The sequence below is a fragment of the Pelodiscus sinensis genome, chromosome 11 (genome assembly GCF_052426305.1).
Source record: "Pelodiscus sinensis isolate ZL-2025 chromosome 11, ASM5242630v1, whole genome shotgun sequence".
Classification (NCBI taxonomy): Eukaryota; Metazoa; Chordata; order Testudines; family Trionychidae; genus Pelodiscus; species Pelodiscus sinensis.
The window spans coordinates 22804437-22831277 of record NC_143062.1 but is presented as its reverse complement, the minus strand read 5'-3'; the positions used below and the strand labels follow the sequence as shown (position 1 = coordinate 22831277).

The 26841-nt window shown below is 43.4% G+C and overlaps 1 protein-coding gene across 1 annotated transcript in view; it reads right to left on the bottom strand.

The window, feature by feature from the left end:
• Window positions 1–9212: 9212 nt before the first annotated feature.
• The window catches only part of CACNA2D3 (calcium voltage-gated channel auxiliary subunit alpha2delta 3), a 758781-nt gene continuing 741152 nt past the window's right edge, over window positions 9213–26841 (bottom strand). Inside the window, exons 35-37 of the mRNA XM_089781194.1 lie at window positions 13132–13244; window positions 10462–10544; window positions 9213–9738 (exon numbers count right to left, since the gene is read on the bottom strand). Coding sequence (XP_089637320.1) covers window positions 9646–9738; window positions 10462–10544; window positions 13132–13244 — 289 coding nt within the window. The 3' untranslated portion in view covers window positions 9213–9645. The remainder of the gene's footprint in view (window positions 9739–10461; window positions 10545–13131; window positions 13245–26841) is intronic.

The following is a 26841-nucleotide window of genomic DNA, read 5'->3' as shown; positions in this document are numbered from 1 at the left end:
TACATTCAAGAACGCCTTCTTTCGAAAGAAGCACTTTCGAAAGAAGGCGTTCTTCCTCGTGAAATGAGGTTTACCGCCGTCGAAAGAAAAGCCGCGTTCTTTCGATTTAATTTCGAAAGAACGTGGCTGCAGTCTAAACACAGGTGAAGTTTTTTCGGAAAAAGGCTACTTTTCCCGAAAAAACCCCTGAGTCTGGACACAGCCTAGGAAAGAGGTCCAATGTTCATTGAATCAGAAGATTCTATACCATGTCCCCCCATTTATCACCCCTTCTTTTTGTAGTCCAGTAAACCACTGAAATAGATTCTTCTGAAAGGTATCCCCAGATACAGTTTTTTCTCTTGCTGTTTGGAGTTCAGATCCTATGCTTGATTGTCACAAATACCCTTTTAGAATGAACCAAGCAGACCTGATTTAGGAAGAGAGAGATGCCCAAGGTCTCACTCATAAATAATACAGAGGAGTTGGGCTTGTTGGGGAGAGAGTGCTTTTGTTGACAATTCAGATATTCCTTTGCTAGGTATACGATTTTTGAGGTGTTTATTTGAACCACTAGAATTCTGAACCACTTGAAGAGTCACCCATTTGATGAAGGTGCCTAGTTGTAACGTTGCTAGTATAGCTGTAGGGATATTAGACTTGTCAGCAGTTTTATGGGTATCAGAAAATCCTCACACCTTCCACGGGTGAACGTTCAATTAATCTTCACCTAAGGAAAGTATATCTTTTCACTATAATACGTTAATTTCTCTGGACCAAAATAAGTGTGAGCATAGCAGAGTATTAGAAAGTGAAGGTCAAAGAATAATTCCCTATTTGTGGCCTGAATTTCACCAGCATGGCCAGAACAGTCAGCCTCAATGGTAAAAACTAGGGCAAAAGGTGGTATTCAAACAGGTGCCTTAGGAGGAAGATTTAGGAAACAGAATAATTAAGCAAGAAAAATGAAGGCCAGCCACCTAATATTTTCACAGAGTTAGAGGGGGAGGATGCTTTGTAAAGTATTTTTTGGGGAGCAGCTTTTTTACGTGTCTTTCTTAAGGGAGGAGAACGAGTGGACAATGGAGACGAGGCTCATGCAATTCCCATGGTTCCCATTTCAAAGGGACAGAAAAGGGCAAAGTGTAAACAGCACAGGGAGACCTGAAAGAAGTTGAGAGAAATGGCAACCACGAGAACTGCTTTCACCCAGTGTCTCCAACACAAGCTTCCCCCTTGTCCTCTGAAACCAAAGGGCTCAAAAGGCCAGTGCCTTGTTCTAGGGAATTCACTACCAGACAAATAAAAAATGTCCCTTGTAGTCACTTACACAATGAAACAATCAATGCAGCCTTTAATATCTTCCTGCCCTGGGCAACCACCTGTTTTGCCTAACAGATATATAGCAGAATTGGCCCTGGCAGTGGATTGGGCTGTCTCAGTGTCACGGAAACAACAAAAGGAGATGGCTCAGCTGTAGAATCCCCCTTGGGCTATGGCGTATACCATTTTAAAGGAGTGTTTGTAGCCGTGACAACTACAAGCAGACTATTTTCCCACACAAGCTAATAGAAAATGGTGTGTCCAAGTCTGATCCTGAGCCCCACAGTATTTTTCTCTGTATCAAGATTAAAGGAAAAATAGGCAGCTGGGGTTAATAAGTCTGAAATCAATGCCATTACCAAGAAAAATAGCAGCAGCAGAATCCTGCAGCTATGCCTATTACCATGAGGAAACATATAGTGATGTTATCATGGTTGTATTTGGATCTAGCCTCAGGATTCAGGATGATAAAAATGTAGAGTTATGGCTGAGTTTCCTGTTTATTAAATATATATACAGTTTCTCGGTTTGCATCTGTATATATAAATGTGCATACACATATTTCCTTGTATTGATTTAACTGGGGTATGGCAAGTTGTATGAAGATCAATGTTTATACTCTGGATTTTATACCCTGGATTTTATCCAGTTGTTCAGACAACATCCACCACCATAATATCATAGTCTTTTTAAACATATTTTCTAGTGTGCATTCCCATTGACAGCAGTAAGGCATACTGAGACTGGCACTGCTAAAAGACCAACACTTTCCCCAGCATAAGTTAAATTTACTCCTTCACAAGATTGATGTTTGTGTGTGGTGTTAGGAGGAGCAAAGAACACAGGACTGGGGGTGGGGGGGAGGAGAGGGGAAGATGGAATTACTTCCATTCCTTGAGACCTACAACATGTTATCAGGTTTCAGTCCAGCTCCTCTTTAGCATCTTGGAATGTCTGCTCACGGTTTAAGGGCCAGTAGATTCATGCCGTTAAGGACCATACAGTATAACTTCAATCTGCCCTCAGCTGTGCCATGCTCCCAGGAAAGATGTGCGGAATATAGAATATGTTTCTACAGAGCATTTTATATGAAGAATATCAATTGGGGAACCTCAGTTCTGAAATAAGTAATGAGAAACTGCATTGCCAAACCTCAACATAGTAGAACTAGATAAACCCCACACCAGAAAATAACCAAGTTCGACAGGAGCTTATGGAACATTTAAAAAATATCACTAGCATACATCTTGGATGAAACATCACTTTATACCCAGCAGTTCTTTTCTTTGGATTATGCTTTTCTGCATAGTAAGTGGTGTGCTACACATTAATGAATTAGATCTTTAACATTTTGACTAAGGGTATGTCTAGACTACAGGGTTTTGTCGACAGAAGTTTTGTCGACAGAATCTGTCGACAAAACTTCTGTAGACAAAGCGCGTCTAGACTACTGAAGCAATAGACAAAACTATAGACAAAACTTTTTGCTTTGTCGACAGAGAACGTCCAGACTGCAGGACGCTCTGTCGACAGAAGAAAGTACCCGGAACTGCTTTGCCAAGTCACAGGGGCAGCATGTACTTCCTGGTGCTGCTGCCTGCACTTTGCAGCGATGCATGCTAAAAGGGGCACCCCCCGACTAGCCCTTGCTCTGCTGCTGCAGCTGCCTAGAGGGATAGCAAAGGTTCTGCAGTGCCTGTGTGGAGTGCCCTGCTTCCTGGCACAGCACAGCAGTGTGGGGTTTTTTTGGGAAGGTTTTTCCTAACCTTCGTTTACCATGGAGCGAGAGTTTCCCCTGGGCAGGCGCTGGCCCCACTCCACGGTGCTTCAAATGCTGCTGCAACTGCATGAGATGATCATGCTGTTAATGCCTGGTCCGGAACCTGAGCCCAGACTGGAGCCACTCCTTCAGGATGCAGCAGCACTGTTCCTGCCTCCGAACTTTTTCCCAGACAGGCGATGTTGGAGGAGGGAAACAAATACGGACTGGTGGGACCGGCTCGTAATGGAGCAGTGGGATGATCAGGCTTGGCCCCAAAACTTTAGGATGCGGAAGTCCACCTTCCTAGAGCTTTGCAACTGGCTTGCCCCCACGCTGCAATGAGAGGACACCCACCTGCGCCCTGCCATCCCGCTGGAGAAGAGAGTAGCTATTGCCCTCTGGAAGCTGGCCACTCCTGATAGCTACCGGTCAGTGGGACACCAGTTTGGTGTGGGGAGATCAACTGTTGGTGCTGTGTTGATGGAGGTAAGTCCCTTGGGGATGGGGGGAGGGCAGTCCGTAAGGGGACTGTAACCAAAAAAGGGTGGGTGGGGGGCAATGGAGGGGAGGTGGTGGAGGGCTCCTGTGCCTTACACCATCATACTACTGGGAGCAATCACTGGGGGGGGGGTCGCCAAAGGACTTAGGCAACCCCTCTTACTTCATAATCTGTGTGTGTTTGTATGTGTCTATTTTTGCAGGTGGTGAGGGCCATCAACTCAGAGCTGCTGAATCGGATTGTCCACCTCGAAGACCTAGACACAATCATGGCTGGTTTTGCAGGGCTGGGATTCCCAAACTGTGGAGGAGCGCTCGATGGAACGCACATTCCCATCCGTGCACCACCCCATCGAGCCGCCCGGTATATCAACAGGAAAGGGTACTTTTCCATTGTGCTGCAGGCCCTGGTTGACCACTGTGGACTATTTACGGACCTGTGTGTGGGATGGTCCGGCTGGGCACATGATGCTTGGATCTTCTGCAATTCACACCTGTACAAAAGGCTGCAGACAGGAACCTTCTTCCCCCAGCGAACCTCTGCTATTGGGGACGTAGAGATGCCAGTCTGCACTGTGGCCGATGCGGCGTACCCCCTCATGCCCTGGCTTATGAAGCCATACACAGGGCATCTGACCCCGAGCAAGGAAGTGTTTAATGCGCACCTGACACGCGCCCGTTTACAGGTAGAATGTGCATTTGGCCGGTTGAAGGGAAGGTTTAGGTGTCTGCTTACTCGCCTTGACATGGGGGAACACAATATTCCAGAGGTGGTGGCAGCATGTTGCATCCTCCACAACCTGGTGGAGAGCAAAGGGGAGGCCTTCCTCCCAGGTTGGGGGCCAATGGCTGAATTGGAGGGCAGGCGGTTTGCGCAGCCTCGGACAGCTGCCATTCGCCAAGCCCATCAGGAGGCTCCGGGAGGCTCTGCGTGAGCGCTTCTCAGCTGGAGCCCTATGACTCCCCAAGGTATCCCCAATGGGGTCTGTGGGCCTTCCCCCCCCCATCCCAAAACCTTCCCTCCCACAATCCATCCCTGCATCAGCCTCTGAACAGTTAAGGTGCACACACCATGTTAAACTTCAAAAATATGTTTATAAAGGAGTAACGTAAGAAATTAGATCTGTTATACAAAATAGAATTGTTCAACAACAGTGAAAAATAAAGTTCTTTTTTTAACTAATAACATGTGTTTATAACTGAGGTAGTAGGGGGGATTTCAACCTGGAGGGAGGGAGAGAGGGAGGGAGGGAGGAGGGATTTCCAACATGGAGTGAGGGAGGAGGGATTTCCAATACGGAGTGAGGGAGGGAAGGAGGAAGGAGGGATTTCCAACAGGGAGGGAGGGAGGGAGGAGGGAGAAGGGAGGGAGGGAGGAGGGATTTCCAACATGGAGTGAGGGAGGGAGGGAGGGAGGGAGGGCAGACACCTTACGGGTAATGGCGGCCTTGCCTGGGCCGCAAGGCTTTGCCACCCCTGGTCCGTGGACCCAGCCGTCCTCGGGCTCGAGTGGGGGCTGACAATGACTCTGCTCTAGCAGTGGGGGGGAGGGGCAGGGCTGGAGGGGTGGCAGGGGCTGAGGGAGAGGAAGGGGTGGCAGGGGCGGAGGGAGAAGAAGGGGGGTCAGAGGGGGCTGAGGGGGAGGATGGGGAGTCAGAGGGGGCTGGAGCTGGATGGGCAGGAGGAATCCCCAGGGGGAGAGGACCTGGCACAGCCAGGGACTCCCGGACGGTGGCACACATAGTGCTCCACTCTGGGAGGAAGTCCTGCAGCAGGCGAGTATGCCACCGAGCCTCCTCCCTCGCTCTTTCAGCCATAGTCTCTTGCATGTTGGCCACGGTCCTCTCCATTTTCTCCATGGCCTCCACATGACGCTTTAGGAGGTCATTATAGGTCCTCCAATGCCTGTGGGTGCTGTGGGACCGGGTGGGTGGTGGCACAGGGGTTGCGTGGCGGACAGCAGCAGCAGGTCCAGCTGTGGAGAAGAAGAGGGAGAACCGATCAGTGTTAGCAATTCACACACAAGTCCATACAACAAGGGATGGGAATGTTGTTACTGGTAGGCCACGTCTGGCCTTGCCAGCCGCCTCAGCTGCACAGGGGACCCGTTGTGGCTAGGACAATGTCCACCTCCACCCCCTAGATCCTCCCGCCCTCCACTGTGGCTGTCCAGGCCAGATATGTGTGCAGCCATAGTAGGACAGGGGCCTGCTGCACCTTGGGTCTCCCATGCCCCCCCACCCACATACCCACCACCTGCCCGCCTGCTTGTACATGCACAGAGAGATGCAAGCTGTCCAGGAGGGAGGACCAAGATGTGAACACTGCTCTGCATCCTCTCTGCTTCCACCTTCCCTGTTCTGTGTCTGTGACCCTGCCTGCACTCACCTGAAGTTCCTTCTTCAGCGTCGGACGGTACCTGCGAGGCTTCCTCTGTCTCTGGGACAGGCTGCAGACTCAGGGTCAGGGTGTCCTCTGTCTGCTCCTGTGCCTCCTCCTACTCCTCCTCGACATCTTCCCTGGGGGCCTCCTGCCGGCTATGCTGCACCAGTGTGTGCAAGCCTGTCTGCACAAGCACTGATGCAGACATTGGTTCCTGGCCTCCCAGGATGCGGTCCAGTTCCTCATAATAGGTGCAGTGCACTGGGGCCACACCTGACGCCGAGCTCTGCTCTTGGGCCTTCATGTACCCCTGGCGAAGTTCTTTTACTTTTGCCCAGACTTGCTGGAGTGTCCTGGGATGGTGCCCTTTATCGGCCAGTCCCTGAGCCATGCGGCCATAGATGTTTGCATTCCTGCGCCAGGTGTGCAGGGCCTGGACTGCTTCCTCCTCCCCCCACAGTTCTAACAGTGTCAGGACCTCTGTCCCTGACCACGCTGGGGCTCTCTTTTTTTCAGCAGAGGGCACCCGAGATGGCTCCCTCGAAGGTCCTTGGGGGCCTCGTGGCGCTGGAGCTGCACACATGGCCACGTGCAGGTTACGCTGGGAGAACTCTGGGCTGACAGGATCTCTCTGTGGCCAGCTTCCTGCCACAATGCCTGCCAGGGATGTCTGTGCCTTTAAAACATGGCTACAGACAGGACCAAGAAGAGGTTTTTCCTAAAGAAGGACTCTCCAGCAGGGGGCTTCCCTGAAGGTCTCCTTCTGTTGACAAAAGGAACCCTGCGTCCAGACTACCCTTTTTGTCGACAGAACTCTGTCGACAAAGACGTTATGCCTCGTAAAATGAGGTTTACCAGCGTCAACAAAACTGCTGAGTTCTGTCGATGTTATGTCGACAGAACTCAGCGGTAGTGTAGACGCTGGTATAGTTTTGTCGACAAAAGTCCACTTTTGTCGACAAAACTCAGTAGTCTAGACACACCCTAACTCAGAAAAATGAACTTAAAAAACAACAAATAGTCTGGTAGCACTTTAATGACTAACAAAACATGTAGATGGTATCATGAGCTTTCGTGGGCACAGCCCACTTCTTCACGAAAGCTCATGATATCATCTACATGTTTTGTTAGTCTTTAAAGTGCTACCAGACTATTTGTTGTTTTTAGGCTTATCATGCACAGACTAACTCACCTGTCCCCTGAAGCTCAGAAAAATAAAGTGAGATCTCTCCTCCTTCTGAGCAATACTCATTTAACATGCCCATATTTTAATCTTTCTTATTTCTTGCACACTTTCCTGAATATGAAACTAACCTGCTACTTTCCATAATTAACAATGAATTATTATTAGGAATGTTCACATTGGTTCAGCAGGAAACCAATTTGCTCATTTAGTTCATTTCTTAAGAAAATCTTTTCTTTGTAATAGCATTAACCATTACTGGCATCAGCTAGGATTAAACACAAAAATATGAATTAGAAATATTCCTGCCTTCCTTTCCATTTACAGAAAAAAACTGCCTGAAATGAGGATTTCATTTCAATTCTTATCACATTAGAAGTAACTAACCACAACCATCAAGTACAAGTTTAGTTTTTCAAGCCATTGACTTGGTTGTATCATTTGAGAGACAACCTTTTTCTCCCACACTCAACCTCTCTTCTTATCAGCAAAAGACAGACATTACATTCAATTCAGTATTTGTTCCGAGGGAAGATGGCTTTCTTTATTTCCTAGTGAGAAATTCTATCACCAGATTTAGAACCACGGTATTTAATTGTAAAGCTAATATAGTGTATTTTTACTGGTCATGTTTTATTATGTTATTTCCTTAATAGGATTCCTTGTATTTATGCAGAAAGCTCCAAAGACCAATTATGCTTTAAATTCCTGTTCTTGTCTTTCCAAGATCAAGCTCTTCAGCCATCATGTTTACAATCAAAATGTTGCTAGTAAATTGCAAGGGTCAAGTTGCTAATACTTCATGGATTTATAAGCTTCTCCTTTTATCTAGAAAAAGCTCTAAATTTTTAAGTATACTTACTGCCGGCTTCCCTCTGCTACCAAATGATACACAGTTTTAACATTTCGACTGTAGTCTCACCATAATAAGCAGCGTTTACTCTGGGCTCCAGTGCCTGAATGAAGACTCAATCTGAATCATTACAATATGTTTTCAGGGGTGGGTTTACACCTTATGCACCTCTAGACAGCATTTTAAGCATTCCCTCCCCTACAGCTGACCTTAGTGTTGTACACAGTTTGAGAGGTAAGGCACTCCTAGGTATGTACCTACTGTGCCCAACTGGAAATCCAGCCTGGTACGTTTCTGAGTAAGGCATGCAAAGATATCCAAGTCTTGGGTAAGCTTTTTGTCCCCCTAAATCTGTTTTCCATTTATAGGTTTGAGGTAGAGTTATTCTAAAGGAGGAATAAACAAAGTACTAGGACAAAAGAATCCTGACTCACTGCACAACTTGGGCAAGTCATAATTTCTCCATTTCACCAGAAGGAATTTGACCTTACAGTTAATATATGTAAAAAGCATTATGAAGCTGTGAAGCAGAATGTAAATGCTAATGTACTGTCATTATCATCTCCTCTTATGTCAGTTACATGCGAGCTGCTTTCATATATTTCAAAACGTGTTAAATATTGAATTCTGCCACTTGGGATGTATACTGGTTGAACCTCTCTAGTTTGGCACTCTCTGGTTCGGTAATATCCGTGGTCTGATATGATTTTAGTTAGACAGATGTTTATTTATCATGGGTGTGGTCAAGTTTCCTGCATTACCATAAAGTTTGTTTATAGTCACCAGTCCTGGCTCTCAGTGTTCTGTGCTGTTACTTAGCTCTAATTTGCCCCTAAATGTTTGTTAAGAGCCCAATAATCAGTGGAAATCTCGGTAATGCAACTAGACAAAAGTGACCATCTGTGGTTCAATAAATTCTCTGGTTTGGGATCAATCAGATCTGAGAATGCCGTACTAGAGAGGTCCAACCTGTGTTGCCAGAGCTAGATCCAAACCCTGTTGAAATGAACAGAGAGACTTTAAATGGGTTTTGGTCCCTACTTTACATCTATGTTTAAAAAGCTCCATTTTCACTGTAAATCATTACCAGAGAACACTGTCTTTATCTCAGTTCAGCGAAATAACTGAAGCACATACTTAAATTTAAGGACATGCTCACATCTAATGATTTGCTTATTAAAACAGGCGTTACACCCTTCCTGTATCTTCCCATTACGTCAGAAATAATTTAACAAAGCCTACACATATGAAATCTCCCCTTATTTTTTTTATAATATCTCAATTACTGGCTCAGGAAATATGTTTAGTTGCTATATTTAAAAAATACACAATGAAATTATGGTTTTAATATACTTTATTTAAAAAGTACATAGTTTTAAATTGGTTTCAATGGGACAAAGCAGAAAGTAATGGACACCTGTGTATAACTATTAAAGTCCTTTTTTGATGAATTTTGACTATCATATGGCAAATTCACATTTGCATGGCTTGCAAAGTAAAAAGATAAACCTTTTTCAACATATCTTTAAGAGTTTATCTCATCAACAGTTTAAAATTATGAAATGCTGATGTTTTGACTATATTTCTTGTCTTCTATGTTGCACCATTTCTCAGTTCACAGTTTATCCATGTATTTAGCATGCCAAGTAAACACATCAGTCAATGTCACCTTGAGAAAATTGCCAAAAGCAGTGGAAGAAGAACAAAAATAGGTTTAGCAGTAAGGCCTAGAACACCCCCACATTCTCTTGCATTTTCCTAAAGAAAAGAACAAAGAAGAATTAAGACAAAAGCATTAAAATTCATGGAGACTCAGGGATATTTGTCCAAGCATACGTGCAATAGACAGTAAATTCAATAAGTAAAATTTGTATAATCAAAGCACAGAAAAATAAAGATGATAAAGAAGCTATTCTCGGCTCTGTCACTGGCCTGCTAGGTGACTTTGGGCAAGTCATTTCCCTTCCATGTCTCAGCAAAGTGGATATTTAAGTGCGTAATGTATGTAGCACTTTTGCAAAGTGTTATTCCTAAAAGCACGGTGTTGGAGTCCCAGCTAAACAAATCAGCAATTTACATAATTATCAGTATGACACTAGAAATGCTGATATCATTGATTAATATAGACCAAAACCTGTTCTCATGGCCAAGTAGCTTGGTTTCAGAAAGGAATCTTGCAGTCAGTATTAGATCCAGAATAAGATCTCAGAAGTTCCTGGCTGCCAATTCTGTGCTTAGATCATGGTTCTCTTACATGTTATGCCATGATGTACAAAAATAGCACTTAATTGTAAATTGAAGTACAAGTCCCCTAGACAAAGTCTGCATTGCTTGCAATCATGTAGCAACTTCCCTTTACTACCATGTTCAGAATATCCTAAATATTTAATTGCTTGTCACACTAGAAGACAGTTTTCTAAATAACTACCCTAGAAAAATATATTTACCATGGAGAGGAAAAAAAGCAGTATAAAAACTTACTTCTGGATGAAATCCATGACAAGATTCTGGACGTCTTCTAATCTTCTGAGATTTTAAGCGCTCACATTTAAGGGATTCATTATGTTCACAGTGGTTAAGGAGAGATTGTATAATTGCTGCATTTAAATATTTAAAGTTTGCTTGTATTGTTCTGAAATCCATGCAGCCATCCCTTCCCAGTCCCACTCCTCCAAAATCCAACCAATCAACAAAAGAAGTGGGACATAATTCTATTGTTCTTGGCAATGCTGTTCCCATCGGCACTTAACATGGCCAAATGCTCTATCATTCAGAAATAAAAATATTCTGCAGATTCTTTTTGGTGAATTACCATTTATGAGAAAAAACACATCCCTACCTCTAGTATGGCAATAAAACAAGCTGTATTTAGACTACAACAGAGGTCTCCAATCTTTTTACACTCAAGATCACTTTTTAAATGACAGAACAAGCGAAGATCTACTGCCCCACTCCTCCCCCTGAAACTCCACCCCCTCTTGAAACCCTGCCCTCTCTATTCTCCTCCTAAAACATCACTTGCTATCCTCCGTCCTTATACACTCTACACTGCCACTTTTTTTCCTGGATTCTTCTGTAGGAAGAGGTTTTTCCAACATTTGGCCTGTCTAGATTGGACCAATTGTCAGAAAAACCCCTTCTTTTGGCAGTCCCCTTATTCCTCGTGTAACGAGGAATATAGGGGTTACCGAAAGAGCATGTTGCTCTTCCACTAAAAAAACGGAAGAACAAACGCATCCCTGGATGCGGAAAAGTTTTTCTGGGATATCTCTGGAATCCTGGAAAAACTCCTGCAGTCTAGCTGCACCCTCACTGGGTTGAGACAGGATGTGTGGGCTCTGGGGTAGGAATGCGGGATTTGGGTGTGAGAAGGGGTGAGAGGTGCAAGCTCTGGGAGGAAATTTGGATGTAGGTGGAGGTGGAGAAGGGGACGCTGGCTCTGGGAGGGGGCTCCAGGCTGGGGAGTGTTGGGATCAGATGGAGGGTTGGGCTACTAAGCAAGACACAGGCTTGTGGATGCGAGGGTGCAGGATTTGGGTTCGAGTATGTGAGGGGCTCAGGGTAAGGGGTTCCAATGTATGATATGCTCAGATCTAGAGTCTGGGGGGTGCAGGAATGTTATAATGCTGTGGCCAGATGGGGACTTGGCCCCAATTGGGGGTTTGTTGACCAGGTTTCATTTTTAAATAAAAGACAGTGTCAAACACAAAAAGTTTCTGCATTGTCTTCATTTATGAGAAGGGTCACTGACCCACAGAAAGGTCAGTTGGGGCCACACAAGGGAGATACAAAAAAAAACCCGCCTCCAAACCCCCACCCTCCCAAGCCTCACTAATGTGGCCCCAACTGTGATGGTGGGAGCAGGGCATGTGGTACTGGGAAAGAGTGTTAGTGGGGGCAAGGGACAGGGTTCTGGGGTTGGGGCAAGAGGCAGGGTTCTGCAGCAGTGGACAGGGTGCCAGTGGGAGCAGAGAGTCCCATGCACCCGCCTCGTCCCAGGACTCCTTTCCCCGACTCCGCAAAGCAGGGACGCCCCGACTCCCCCCTCCCACAGAGAAGGGTGCACCTGGACTGAACACCATGGTCAGCTGGCCAGGCAGCTGCTCCTCTTTGCTCCAGCCCAACTGCCCTGTGCTCAGCCTGGGGAGGCTGCGTCGTGCTCCTGCTGATCTGGAAGCCCTTCCTCTTGGCTCCAGCCCAGCTGGAGTGAGGAACAGCCTCCCAGGACTGAGCATGGTGAAGCTAGGCTGGAGCAAAGAGGAGTGGCTGACTGGCCATGGCGCTCAGCCCGGGGTGCACGTGGGCTGGAACAGAGGGAAAGCAGCCTGATTAGCTGGAGCGCAGTGCAGCCTCCTCCCCCACAGCCAGCTGGCCGGAGTGTTTCAGCCCTCCCTACCTAACAGATTCCACCACAGCTACTCACCTGTGTTGCTGCTCCATGAGCAGCTGCTCTGCAAAGAGTGCCAATTCAAAATTAGTTGTGCGCAGGCACGCTGTCCAGAAGGAGCCAAAGATCGACTCACAGAGCCCCTGCGATCGACTGGTAGATCGTAATCTATCGGTTGGTGACCACGTGACTACAACTTAAATTGTCAATTTACAGAATCAATTTTTATATTTTCAGAAGACAAAGTGATACCTTTCAGTGTAGCAATCCAGCCCTAACATACCAAGTTAAGAAAAAGAGTATTTGTGACATTATAATAAAGGAGGTGCCCATTTTTAAAAGGTTATCTTTGGCAGTATGGGTAGAATTTTCTAAAGCACCAAAGATTTAGGAGTCTATGTCCTATTTTCTGAAGCAATGTAAGCACTTAGCCCCAGATTTAGAAAGATGTTTATGTGCCTAAATAGGCAGAGAGGGTCTTACAAAAGCTCTTAAGTAAGGGAGGTGACAATTTTCAATGACTTTCCAAGGGATTTAGACTCTTAAATGCCTAAGTCACTTTGGAAAATAAGACTAAGGAGCAGATCCTCAGCTGGCTTGATGTTACTGGGGCCATGACAATTTACACTGGCTGAGAATCTGCCTGTTAGGCTCCTAAATCACACGAAGTAGAATTTTTAAAGGCACATACAAGGTAAAGGTAAGCAATTTTGCAATATTTACACGTTGAGTTTTCCTGTTATAATCTTCAATATAAAGGATATACCTTATTTCGATGGGTTCCATGGTAATTGGCAAGATAGACTCGCAGTTGCATTCATTATCTACCACCACCATGAAGAGATTACTGCTTGGGATTTGCTGGATGACAAAGGACCTGTAAATTTAAGAACCAGTAATTACCAGGTTTGTTAGCAACAGGTTTTTGTTTAGGGTATTTTAATTTGTCAATAGAACAAACAAACAAGAAACAACTAGATACAACAAGCACAGGTCAATAAATATAGGTTGGACCTCCCTGTTCCAGCACCCTTAGGACTTGAGCAGTCCCGAACCAGGGAGTTTGCCAGAACAGGAGAGGTCAAGGCTCCCCTCCCAGCTGTCAGTCCATCTGGGGCACCAGTTCTGGCCATTGGTCTCCACTCCCAGACCTGGCCACTGGGATCCCCTCCTAGCCCTAGCTGGGGCTGTGCTCCCCGCCATGCTGGCCCTGCTGCCACCAGCTCTGGCTGGGCTTCGCTTGAGCCCCAGCACCTCTTTCATTACAAATTAAACATTGCCCCTACATAGTGAGTTCTGCTCTAATATTAAATAGGCTGGAACAAAATTCATCAGTAAGGAAGGCCTGACCATACTACAATGGGATTTGTGCTCCTGGTTATCACCCACCCTTAGGATTACAGGAATCAGGTGTATTTTGATATAATTTGTGGATTTATTTTTTGCTTTTGAATTTTTGCTCCAAACTGAATCCTGGATTATATATTTCCTATTGAATGCATCGAGTAGGTACTAAATGCCCAGGATCCTGCATAATTACTGTGCTAAGCAAGGTCTGCCAATATATATTCAAAGCCAAGGACTGCATGGCCTTAAAATTATGGGTGGTTTTACTCACCACTGATCTTGCATTAAACAGCATGAACTAAGGAACAGGATCCCAGTTAGCAGACATCTTGTCCTACTGAGAGTCATTAGATTGCCAAGCCAATGGAACCAAGAGTATGCCTCAAACATTTGTGACGCAGGAGGTGTATTTTGTAATCAATTAGCAAACCTACTGGATATGCAGCACCTCAGTTAAATTATGGCAAGATATACATGGAATTCAGACAGAGGAACAAAGTAACACTGCTAGTAAATATAAGAAACATGACACTCAAGGGAGTGTAGTGAATGCTCCTTCTTAGCATGAGTCTCACTAAAGCCAAAAGCAGTCTAATGATTTCAATGGGCACTGTGTCTCACCCTCCATGTGCCTCCACTGAGGGAGAAGGTAGAGGCAGAACTTTTGGGTAGCAGGATGATACAAATTGTACACTGTAAGCTAATCTGAGGTAACAGGGCTGGGCTGTACCATAATGACCCTTCTGAAGGCCGTGCTTAATGGTCCCAATTCACCCCCTATTCTGAAATTCAGGACACAAGGAAAGACCCTTATAGTTTGGTCCCAGGTTTAATTGACCCATGTCACTATTTATACACCATGTCACTGTAACAACATCTTGCAACATGCAACCTATTTGAAAGTTGGCACATCCAGAAATGAGGTTTCTCGGCAGGGTAAACTGGGGAGCGCGCATGAAGCTAATGAGGGCTTGGACGTCAAAACATGTGGACAGAAGCATATTTCCACTCAGACGTCTCTATTTAAAATACATATTGTCTTACTAAAAAAACTCCCGGCTTTTCCAAAAATCACAGAAGATGAAATACAGGGGGAAAAAAATATCTTTGAACCTAGCTTGAGAAAAGAATAATTGGAAAACCTGCTATAAAAATATTGCCAACGGAAAGATTAAATACTTTTAAATATTTTTAAAACTCACCGAACCTCCATTAAAGTTACACTTAGAGAGATCTGCAGTATGTTAGTTTTATGTTTATACACGAAATATACATTTATGGCATAATGTACAGGGCTGAACTTTATAAATGCACCTAAACAGCTGGAGCATGTAGCAAGGCTGACATCATTGTAATGGAGCATCTGTGGCTTTGTGTGTGTGGAAGAAATGGGGCCAATAAAAGGAAAGGAGGAAAATTCTTTCACAGAAAATAACAGCAAAATTTTATATGCATGAATATCTCAGAAAGTTATAAATAAATCAAATCCCAAAAGAGGGAAAATGCAATTTCAGTTTATCCATCCTAGGAATTGAAACAACCCAGTCCTATACATTTTGGAAGTTATATTGATATATTTGTAAAATCTGAAAGCAGATACTCAAAAGTGTTGATATCATTACTGTTCATTTGCACAACTATTTTTGGAGGGTTGCCACTCCTTTGTCCAACTTGAGGCCTCCTCCTTAATCTCAAACTTCTTTTGTAGACTGCCCCCATTTTGAAGCCCTCCTAGGGACACTTAGACCTGAGGGGAAAAACACATCTTACATCAAGGGCAGTTGGGGCTTTAAGTTGACATTGCATGAAAGGTGGACATATTTGCCGTTTATTTCTTCCTCTGCTGGGGTGTTATAATAACTGCAGTAGAGAATATGCCTTCTTTAAGAAACAATTCCTTAACTTCTCCTGTGACTTTGCCTTGTGGAAACAAAACAGGAGGTGCTTTAAGGGAAAAGTAAGCCTGCACCTGGTAGCCATAATGCTAAGTAGACTTCAACATGGGTTGCTCCTCTAGAAAGTCAGAAGCTGTAAGGATGGTTAGGAATGAAAGACCCTCAAAACAGACCTGGTTGGGAATTTTTTGAAATTAATATTTTTGTTGGAAAATGACAATTTTTAGAAACTGAAATATTTCACAGGACCATGCTGCCTTTGTCTAAGATTTTGTTAAGAAAGGTTCCTAAAGTGCACGATGGATTTTTCTAGTCAAAACCAGAAAACCATGCCAAAATAGCCAATAGCCTAGTAGTTAAGCAAACCACCTGGGAGACCCAGATGCAAGCCCCTTCTGTGAATCAAGAAGAGTAGGGACTTGAACCTCAGTCTCCCATCCCTAACCTCCAAGTTATTTGCTATTTTGCTGTATGTGTCTGTCTGCCACACTCCCCCAACCGCCCGCATTTTGTCCCAATGTACAATGGGAAACATTTTGAAAACTCAAAAAACTTTTGTGGATGAGAAACACATTTCCCACTTAGCTTTGCTTAGGAATACTGCTGGGCCTGGTAATTTGGAATATTCATGTATATTACTGAACTAAAGGAAACTGGGTGGCATATATTTACAAGGTTCCAAGAATTAGGTTAGTCTGTCACACTACTCCCATTGACAACACGATGATCTGATTCCCTTCAGTCCAGTGCCTGCTCTCAATGGTGAATGATGTGATAACTCCGTAGTAAAATAGGATGCATGTCTGTCTTTCGTAGAAACAATGGGGAGTCCTGTGGCACCTTAGAGACTAACAGATTTCTTAGGGCATAAGCTTTCGTGGGTAAAACCCTCAATCCAATTCATCTGATGAAGTGGGTTTAACTCAAGAAAGATTATGCCCTAATAAATATGTTAGCCTCTAAGGTGCCACAGGACTCCTCATTGTTTTTTTCAGATTCAGACTAACCAGGCTACCTCTCTAAGACTTATCATTCATAGGTGTTTTTATGGTGCTTGGCACTGTGGCACCTAACTCCAAAGATGTATCTATTCCTCCAAAGGAATAAACCTAAGCAAAGTGAAAACTTCTTTACCTATTGCTGCACCTCACAGCCTAACTAGCTTGTTCCACAACAATTGGCAAGTGACAACCACCTCTCAATATCGCACAGCTGGACTATTTGCACCACTCAAAGGGTGCATTTAAATGAAGCTTTGCTCCTTCAGCACATTAATAAAAGAACAACTGAAATTTATTAAACATTTTGGATGTTTCTCTACACCTTCAAATATATTGATTTTATTACAATACAGAATACAAGTGCTCACTTTGCTCTTATTTATTACAAATGTTTGCACTGTAAAAATGAAAAACAAGAAATAATATTTGTCAGTTCATCTCATGCAAGTATTTTAGTGCAATCTCTTTATCATGAAAGTGCAACTTACAAATGTGGATTTTTTTGTTACGTAACTGCACTCAGAAACAAAACTGTGTAAACTTTAAATCCTTCAAGTTCACTCAGTCTTACTTCTTATTCAGTCAATGACTAAGACAAACACATTTGTTGTATTTATGGGAGATAATGATGCCTGCTTTTAATTCACAATATCACCTGAAAGCAAGAATAGGCATTCTTGTGGCACTTTTGTAGCCAGCATTGCAAGGTATTTATGTGCCATATATGCTAAATATTTGTTATGACCCTTCATGTTTCAGTCATCATGCTAGAAGGTATGCTTCCATGCTGATGATGGTCATTAAAAAATAATGCATTAATTAAATTTGTGCCTAAACTCCTTGGGAGAGAACTGTAAGTCTCCTGCTCTGTTTTACCTACATTCTGCCATATAATTCATGTTGTATGACCCGATACATGTTGTTTGTTTTAAGAACACTTTCACTTCAGATCTGACAAAACACACCACTTGACCAAGATTTTAAGAATCTGAAGTACCTTCCAACATCTGAGAGGGAAAAGGAGCTGGGGGGGGGGGGGGGAGAGACATACTTTCAGAAGTCTTAAAAGAGCAACACTCCGATACTGAAACTACAGAACCCGAACCAACAGAAAAGAAAATCAACTTTCTACTGGTGGCATCTGACACAGATGTTGAAAATGAATCACACCATTTTGGATCATTATTGAGCAGCATAAGTCATCAGCATGGACAGAACAGTCCACCACCCACGGTTCCCCAGGCATGTGGTCCAAGACCATCTCCCTGCTACGAGCCCCACCTGGCTCCAGTCTCCACCCTGCCCCACTCCACCTCGTTCCTAAAGCCCTGACCCTGCTCCGTATCTTCCTATCCCATTGAATCCCTTTCCCAAAGTCCCCTTAACAAGTGATGTGAGCTGGGCTATTACCTTGGGGGGGCTGGTATGGGATGGCAGCAAGGGTCATCCCCCGTTGCACTGACCATGGCTGCAGGAGACGGGGCAGCCCAGCAGCCTGCTCTGCCCACTGCTCATCTCCCAGCCCACTGTGTGCCACTTCTTGTGGATAAGGGAGAAGCGGTGGATGTCATATACCTAGACTTTAGTAAGGCATTTGATACGGTCTCACATGATATTCTTATTGATAAACTAGGCAAATATAACTTAGATAGGGCCACGATAAGGTGGGTGCATAATTGGCTGGATAACCGTAGTCAGAGAGTTGTTGTTAACGGTTCTAAATCCTGCTGGAGAGGGATAACAAGTGGAGTTCCTCAAGGGTCTGTTTTGGGACCCGTACTATTCAATATCTTCATCAATGATGTAGATATTGGGATAGAGAGTACTCTTATTAAGTTTGCAGATGATACCAAACTGGGTGGGGTTGCGACTTCTTTGGAGGATAGGGACATAATTCAAAATGACCTTAGCAAGTTAGAGAAATGGTCAGAGGTAAACAGGATGAGGTTTAATAAAGAGAAATGCAAAGTGCTCCACTTAGGAAGGAACAATCAGTTCCATACATACAAGATGGGAAGCGACTGTCTAGGAAGGAGCATGGCGGAAAGGGATCTAGGGGTCATAGTGGACCACAAGTTGAATATGAGTCAACAGTGTGATGCTGTTGCAAAAAAAGCAAATATGATTCTAGGTTGTATCAACAGGTGTGTTGTAAGCAAAACTCGTGAAGTCATTCTGCCGCTCTATTCTGCACTAGTTAGGCCTCAGCTGGAGTACTGTGTCCAGTTCTGGGCGCCACATTTCAAGAAAGATGTGGAGAAATTGGAAAGGGTACAGAGAAGAGCGACAAGAATGATTAAAGGTTTAGAGAACATGACCTATGAAGCCAGGCTTCATGAACTGGGCTTGTTTAGTTTGGAAAAAAGAAGATTAAGGGGGGACATGATAGCGGTTTTCAAATATCTAAAAGGGTGTCACAAGGAGGAAGGAGACAATTTGTTCCTCTTGGTTTCTGAGGACAGGACAAGGAGTAATGGGCTTAAAGTGCAGCAGGGGAGGTTTAGATTGGACATTAGGAAAAAATTCCTAACTGTCAGGGTGGTCAAATATTGGAATAAATTGCCAAGGGAGGTGGTGGAATCTCCCTCTCTGGAGATATTTAAGAACAGGTTAGATAGACATCTGTCAGGGATGGTGTAGACGGAGCTTGATCCTGCCTTGAGGGTGGGGGGCTGGACTCGATGACCTCTCGAGGTCCCTTCCAGTCCTATTATTCTATGATTCTATGATTCTATGATTCACTGTAATGATAAGTAGAAACTGAGGTGCAGCTCCGGCCTGATCCCTCTGAGCGATGAAGGGCTCTGGGGAGCGGGCTGGACCAAAGTACTCTGCTTCATACCTCCTGCTGCCATGGGGAAGTGGAGCACAAAGGGCTGGGAGATGGGTGGCAGGGTTGAGCAGGTGGCCAGGTAGCTCCAGCTCCTGCGGTGAGTGCAAAGGGCCTGACCCCTGCTTGGGCCCCACATCAGAACCCCTCCTCCTTCAGGTAAAGCTCCTTAAGCACACTTGGCTGAGGACAACTACAACGGTGCTGTGTGAATGCCTGTTAATCCCCTGCAAATGTAAACGAACTTGTTTGTCTGAGAAATTGTCTGAACAAGAAGCAGGACTGAGGGGACCCTCAGGTGCTAAAGTTTTACATTGTTTTATTTTTGAATGCAGTTATTTTTGTGCATAATTCTACATTTGTAAGTTGAACTTGAGTGATAAAGAGATTGCACTATAGTACTTGTAATGGGGGAATTGAAAAAGACTATTTTATTTTTTACAATGCAAATAGTTGTAATAAAAATATATATAAAGTGAGCACTGTATACTTTGTATTCTGTGCTCTAATTGAAATCAGTGTATTTGGAAATGTAGAATGCATCCAAATATATTCAAATAAATGGTATTCTAGTGTTATTTAACAGCATGATTTATTGTGAGATTAATCATGTTTAATTTTTTAATAATGCAATTGATCACGATTATGCTTCTTAATCACATGAAAGTCCTACTTTAAACATGTGTGAACATCTCAATTACTTCAATGTCCTGAATCTAAATAGGAAAAACTTATAAAACAACAAATAGTCTATTATCACCTTAAAGACTAAAAAAACATGTAGATGGTAACATGGGCTTTTGTGGGCAAAACCTACTTCTTCAGATGATAGGGAAATAAGGGAAGCATTTATTCTTGGATCTGGACTTATTATACTCCGGTCATCTTTAAGGTGCTACTAGACTATTTGTTGCTTTTTAAGTTTTTCCTGTTACATACTAACTCGGCTACCCCTCTGAAGCTTCTGAATCTATTTTTTCCCCCATATGGGGCATATCTGGAGACAGATTCCTATAATAAAAACAGCCAGTGCACTACTTAAGCGTGCATTCCTGAAGCTCCTAAAATATTTTTTCCCTGAGGAAACTCTAATACATGTTGTCTATTACATACAGTAAAATTAATCCAATATAGACTTGTAGAAAATAAAGATAGAAGTTTTCAGTTTAGTAGTATAAACTTTTATTTATCTTACTTTACCCACTTGTTTATATGTGTGTGTGTGTGTGCGCGCGCTTCAAAACACAAATTTTCTCCCCCACAATTCTCAGACCTAATCCTGAAATGAAGCTGCAATGCTTAATGTTTGTCTTCACCAGCCATTTGCAAAAGGTTAGTATGTGTTCATCAGATCCAGGTGAGGAACATCGGTTGAGAAAATTTGAGTGAGTAATTTGGGAATAATACTTCTGTTTGACCAATTTAGCCTGCTTTTCTACTTGTGGATCATTCACTAGCAGATTTTTTTTTTAAATTGATGCTATTCAAACCCATTTCATGGATTTTGTGGGACTTTTTAACCACAAAGGAATGATCTTAAACACATTTTCTAAAGATATTCTTTATTCCAGCTGCAAGACACGTGGTATAATTTTTACCCTCAAACTGTGTAAACATGCAGGCACTCCTAAAATTAATACTTGTGTTCAAGTTTAAAATTCTGTTTCCATGGTTACATGCTCATGCAACTTTGAAATTCACTTTGATTGCATGTTCAAGCCAGTGACTCTCAATATCTTGATCTGAGAACACAAAAAGGTACACAATTAGAGTAAAGTAATTTAAAATCTGAAATAGTCAACCAAAACGTTTTCCAGTGTATGCCAAGCTTTTGTTGTGACGGGAAAAAATCTCCAACAAAAATATCTTCAATGCAGAAGAAAATACAGAAAGTTGCTGACAAAGTAACAAAAATGGTGTCAGCTTTCAAGAGGGCTCCTCAGAGAGTCACCAAAGTCTAGATTTCAATGATTATTTCTCAGTAACCTGCTGGGTTAGGCTGTCAATTGTGTCACCAGCAATTTGGGAGCCAAATATTAGTGATGGATTAAAGGTTTTATTGCATTTTTACTAGTTTAACAATAAAAAAGATCATCTATGGTTAATATTTATGGAGAATGTTTTATGTTTAAAGAGCAAAGGCTCTTTTTTAAGTGTAGTAATGTAAATCTTTTGGTTTCAGACTTTCGCTTTACAACAGAATCATCAACCTCATCCTCATCAATTGCTAACCAAGACAAGTGAATATTAGTTTTGATAGGGATAGCACACAGAGAGCCTTGCATACTTCTCCATACATAAAACATCATAAACTCCCATGGTCCTTGTTATACGTTGAGCCAATAAGAAGCTTATTAATCATTCTATCCATCTTTCATCCACTGTGGAACTGGTTTGGTTTATTTACAGTGTAGATCCAGAGCTCAATTGAGCTTTGTACAGGAAGTGTATCTTCACTCTGCTTTTACAAGAAAAGGTGGGGAAAGAAGACGGTAAGCACTTGAAAAGGAAATGGGAGGAAGGGGGGGAGAACAAGAGAAAAGAAAATCTAAACTATTTTCTTGCTTTAGCCTAAGAGCAAATCAGGATTAAAGGTAGAACCACATGAAATTTACTATTTTGATTCACAGAATCAAGCACTGATTTTTTCTTTTTAAGCCATTTTGGTTAAAAAAAAAAAAGCTTTCTTTGCTAAAAACATGGGCCCATATTTTGCTTGGGAAATAGGCAAATTTTTGCTCACAAAATGCATATATTTTGGTAAAAGCTTCCATGAAAATGAATGCTTTTTCAAAAGTGGAATCAAACTGAAAAAAAAATCTATTTCAAACAGTTTTGCATGTAATGATTTTTTATAATGTATTGCTTTGAGGGCATCTTAATAAGCCATATTTTTAATAAGTTAATAATTTTACTTCATTCTTCAAAGTTTCAATATGGTGTGGGTGCGTGGTGGGAAGAGAGCTGGGGAAATCCAGCTAACTTCACTATGAGCCATGTCTTCTGAACCTTTTAAGATAGCATAAAACTTGGTAGGATCGTCAACTATGAAGCTGTGGCAGATATCTGAACTATGACCATGGATCTATTAATAGCTGAATGTTAAGACTTTCAAGAGATATGCTAAACTTTATTTCAAGCGTGTGTAAAGTTTTAATCATATTGTTTACCACCAATAAATGTCTATGTGTGATTTAATCTATGGATATCATTTCTAATGCTAATTTACTCACTTCTGAAGAATTTGAAAACTACAGAGATAGTGGCTACTTGGAATCACAATAAATGTCATAAGGGGCTTTACAAAATATAAAATAAAGCTCATGTCCTGTCCCAAAGAGCTTAATATGGACAAAAATTTGCCTCTGTTACATCCACAAACATTCCATTTAGGAAAACGGGCACATGTGTAACAAGGCAGAATTTGGCTCTAATTTTTTTTTTTTTTTTTGCACCTATAGCTATAAAGCTGCTGTGTTATGCAGTCAGAATTCAGGGTTAGTTCCTTGGGAATGACAAACATGCAGTGTGTGCCAATCATGCAGTGTCCTCTGATTCTGCTTCTTTTCATTGTCTTGTAATTTATCTCAAGTCACAAGGGACTAAGACATGGGCCATGATCAGTGTGAGCTTTATTCAATATTGCTAACAGGCTTCAGCTTTCCTTCCCCAAAACACTTTGAGCTCAAACATGGAACTACTGAGCTCAATGGAAATCAAATACGCAAGGGAAGTGTATTCAATCCAGCTAAGATAATAGAACCTTTAAGTTATTTACTTTCTGTTTAAATAAAACATCTCAGGCTAAAGGGAAATCAATATTATTAATAAACAGTTTGCATTTACATGCAGGCAACATAATCCATTTCAGTTTGTTCTTTTATAGCATCTTATGTATAATGCATACAAAACTCAGAGGCTCCAAGTTTCCTACTATTGAAAAAGCCACTGGAGAAAAACACATATCCACGAATAAACCCAGGTAGTTAATGGAAACTACATGTCCAACACAGCACACTTGGTATGGGACTGAAAATGTCCAGACATTGGCATGAACAAAGCAAAGGAGATGTGGGGAGTACAGGAATCAGGTCAAGGGGCTACAGGTAGAGAGATCAGGGCAGAGAGCTGAGGATATGGGGGGGCCTCAGGGCAGAGGGCTTGGGGGGGGGGTTCAGGAATAAGAGCAGGTGGTTCGGGCTGGGGGAGCTCAGGGAAAGGGTATTTGGGGGATGCAGGAATCAGGGCAGGGGACAGGCAAGGGGAGTCAAAGCAAGTGGTGAGGGGTGTAGGGTGAGTGCAGGGGGCAAAGGCACCATTTTGGGAGGGCAGGGGCTGCAGCTGCACTTGCAAAGTCACTGCTGCTCTTCCTCTTCCTCTGACGATCCTGGAGCAGGGGAAGTGTGCAGATTGTGTGAAGTACTCCTCTGCCCCTCCCCAGGGCAGCCTGCAGCCAGAGGAAGGCACACAGGCTACACACTTCCCCTCTCTCCCTATAGCCGGGGGGAAGGAAAAGCAGCAGAGTTCCAGGTACAAGCGACTGCAGCCCTCCCCACATTCCCTAAAGGGTATTGGAAGGGGGGGGGGGTCTAGGAGCTGGGACAGCCCAGATGAGGGTGGGGGGAGGTGCATCCCTCTCCCACCCCAGCCAACCCCTTTCATTTGCCTGGCTGCCTGCTTCTTAGCCAGGCAGCCTGCAGGAGAGCCTCAGGATCCTGGCTGGGAGCCGCTGCAGCTGAGTATACCGGCCCACTGGCTTCTTCTTGCCAGAGTGCCGTACCAGCTTACTTTCACTTCTAAATCTGGGGCCCCTGTGGCCATGGGCCTGCATGTGTGACATGTCCTGCATAGCCCCTAGTTGCACCCCTGGAACAGAGGACAGGGTCAGAGTAGACCACCCAGGCTCAACATTCTCAGGAATCCCTGGTTCCATACCACACGCACTCCTGGTTAAATGCACATAAATACTTTCTCTCCTCATTCTTTCCGGGCTTCTCATGGCTTACAACCATGCTGCCATTAGCTGGTGGACAATACCAGTGCCATATGACCTCTTCCAACAATGAGGTATATAAAGCCTACAGGAGTAGTAATACAATTCCAAACAGCTTTAAAAATTCCCTGCAAGGAGAAGGGAGATACAAATATAGAGCAGCTGTCCTGCTGCTTCCAAGTCACCGCTCCCTCCCATCTCTGGCGGGGTATGTATGGGGGATACAAAGTGTTTAAGGAACCTAGCTGAATGATGACTATGAGTCTTTGTGAACATTCATGGGAAAGGGAAGTATTTAGAGAACATACGTGAACTTACAGATAGTTGTATCCTTCCTATAATCATTGTCTGGAGTAGAAGATATTTTGTGTGGGATTCGGAGGGCATCTGAGCATATTAGCAGCTTTGGAATACATTAGACTAATTTAAATAAAATTCTGCAAATCTACTGGCTGAAAGTAATGTGAATTCCCTTTTTGTGCAACACAGGAATATTGCTGTTTAAAGCATTCCTTTTCAAATCACACCAGCTTTTTAGGGGTATTTTACAAGCAACTGTTACCTTCTAGAACTTTTTAAAAGTGGATTTCATTATGCTATTCTGTGCTAATGATAACAGATGCTGTACAGTAGAATATGTGGTAGCAATGAACACATGGGTTATATGGGGTTTAAATTCCATAAATATTTAAAACGTCTGCACAGATTTGTATTTAATCTCATGTTCATGGATGTGAAGTTTGATTTAAGAACAAACTAATTTCCAGATGTCTGGTTTTCATTTTGTCTCCATCTATAATTATTGTAAAAACTGTTTGACATTAATGCTCAGTGCTACAATGAAGATAGGCGCATATACACCCCAGGGAGCCGGAACTCAGGGGGCATGAAGTGGTTTCCATCATATATAGGGTTCACAGTTGGGTTCATTGGCTTCCAGTTTTCCCACTACAAAAACTGTCCCAATGCCACTGCATCCACCTAGACCCAAGTTGTGACTGTGGGAACGTTGTGCAGGTGTATTGCCTCCCAACACACTATAGTTGTTCTGGGTCATGTATGCAAACTCTGCTATACGGTCTCAAGAGGGGTAGCCGTATTAGTCTGTAATTAAAAAAATAAAAAATGAGTGGTCCTGTAGCACCTTGGAGACTAACACAAAATATAGAAAAAACGTAAACCACAAATAGTCCCGTAGCACCTTAGAGACCAACAAAAAATGCAGATGGTATCATGAGCTTTCATGGGCACAACCCACTTCTTCAGGTGAGTGGAGCAAGAGGCACAGAGGGGCACAGAAACCCCAAAATTTAAAGCAGAAAAAGAGGGGAGAGAGGAGGAAATTCCCCCCTACCCCTGGTCAATTATACTGTCCATGCAAAATGAAGCTAATAGAGTGGGCTGTAAGTGTCCAATACTCTAGCATTTAATGCCATTTCGGTGTTGAATATAACTGCTCATCCCGATTAATATCTTTGTTTAGTTCTTGGGTAAACATGTCAAATTTACTCATGAAGGCCAGTTCCCAAGTCTTTCTTTCTAGTTAGCTATGCTATTATGGGGAATAATGAAATTTGCAAAGAGTATAGGGTATTTGGGTCCATCCCCACCCTCCCAAAAAAAAACATTAAGGCCCAAATATTTAAACTTCTTTATCTGCTATGAGCAACTAAAATGCATATTAGGGTTTCTGAGAAAGTGGCCTGAATTTCAGAGGTGCTCAGTACCAAGAGCTCTCATTAACTTTACTGAGAGTTCTGCTTCTTTGGCACCTCTGAAAAAGCAGGCTATTTTTCTAGGTATTTAAATATGAAGTTACATTGCTAACTTCAAGCACCTAGTGCAGGGATGGGCAATAATTTTTATGGCGGGGTCACTCCAAGATTTCGGCCACACTTTTCTCTGGAGAGGATGTGGGGTCTGTGATGAAGATTGGGTGCAGAAGAGAGTTTGGGGTAGGAGACTGGGGTGCTGGAGAAAGTTGGAGGTCTGAGAGGGAGTCTGGATAAAGGAGGGGTTGTGACTTGGGGCAGAAGATTGAGGTCCAGGGTCAAGGAGGGGGTATGGGTGCAGGAGAAGATTTTGACCTAGGGAAGGGGTGCAGCATCTAAGAGGGAGCTAGGGTGCAGGAGGGGCTGGGGTGCCAGAGGCAGGCTTTGGTTAGGATGTGCTTATCTAAGAAGCTCCTGGCCAGCAGCACTCTCGGGCAGGCTTCTAGGCCCTAGATCACTCCACATGGCTCCATGTGCTATGGGGGAGTCTTTGTGCACTGCTCAGCAAAATCTCTCGGCTCCTATTGGCTGGAAACCAATAGAGAGCTATTGGCTGGAAACCAGCCACTGGGAGCTGAGAGATTTTGTAGGGGATGGAGGCAGCGTGCAAAGACTTCCCCTCAGCCCAGCGCAGAA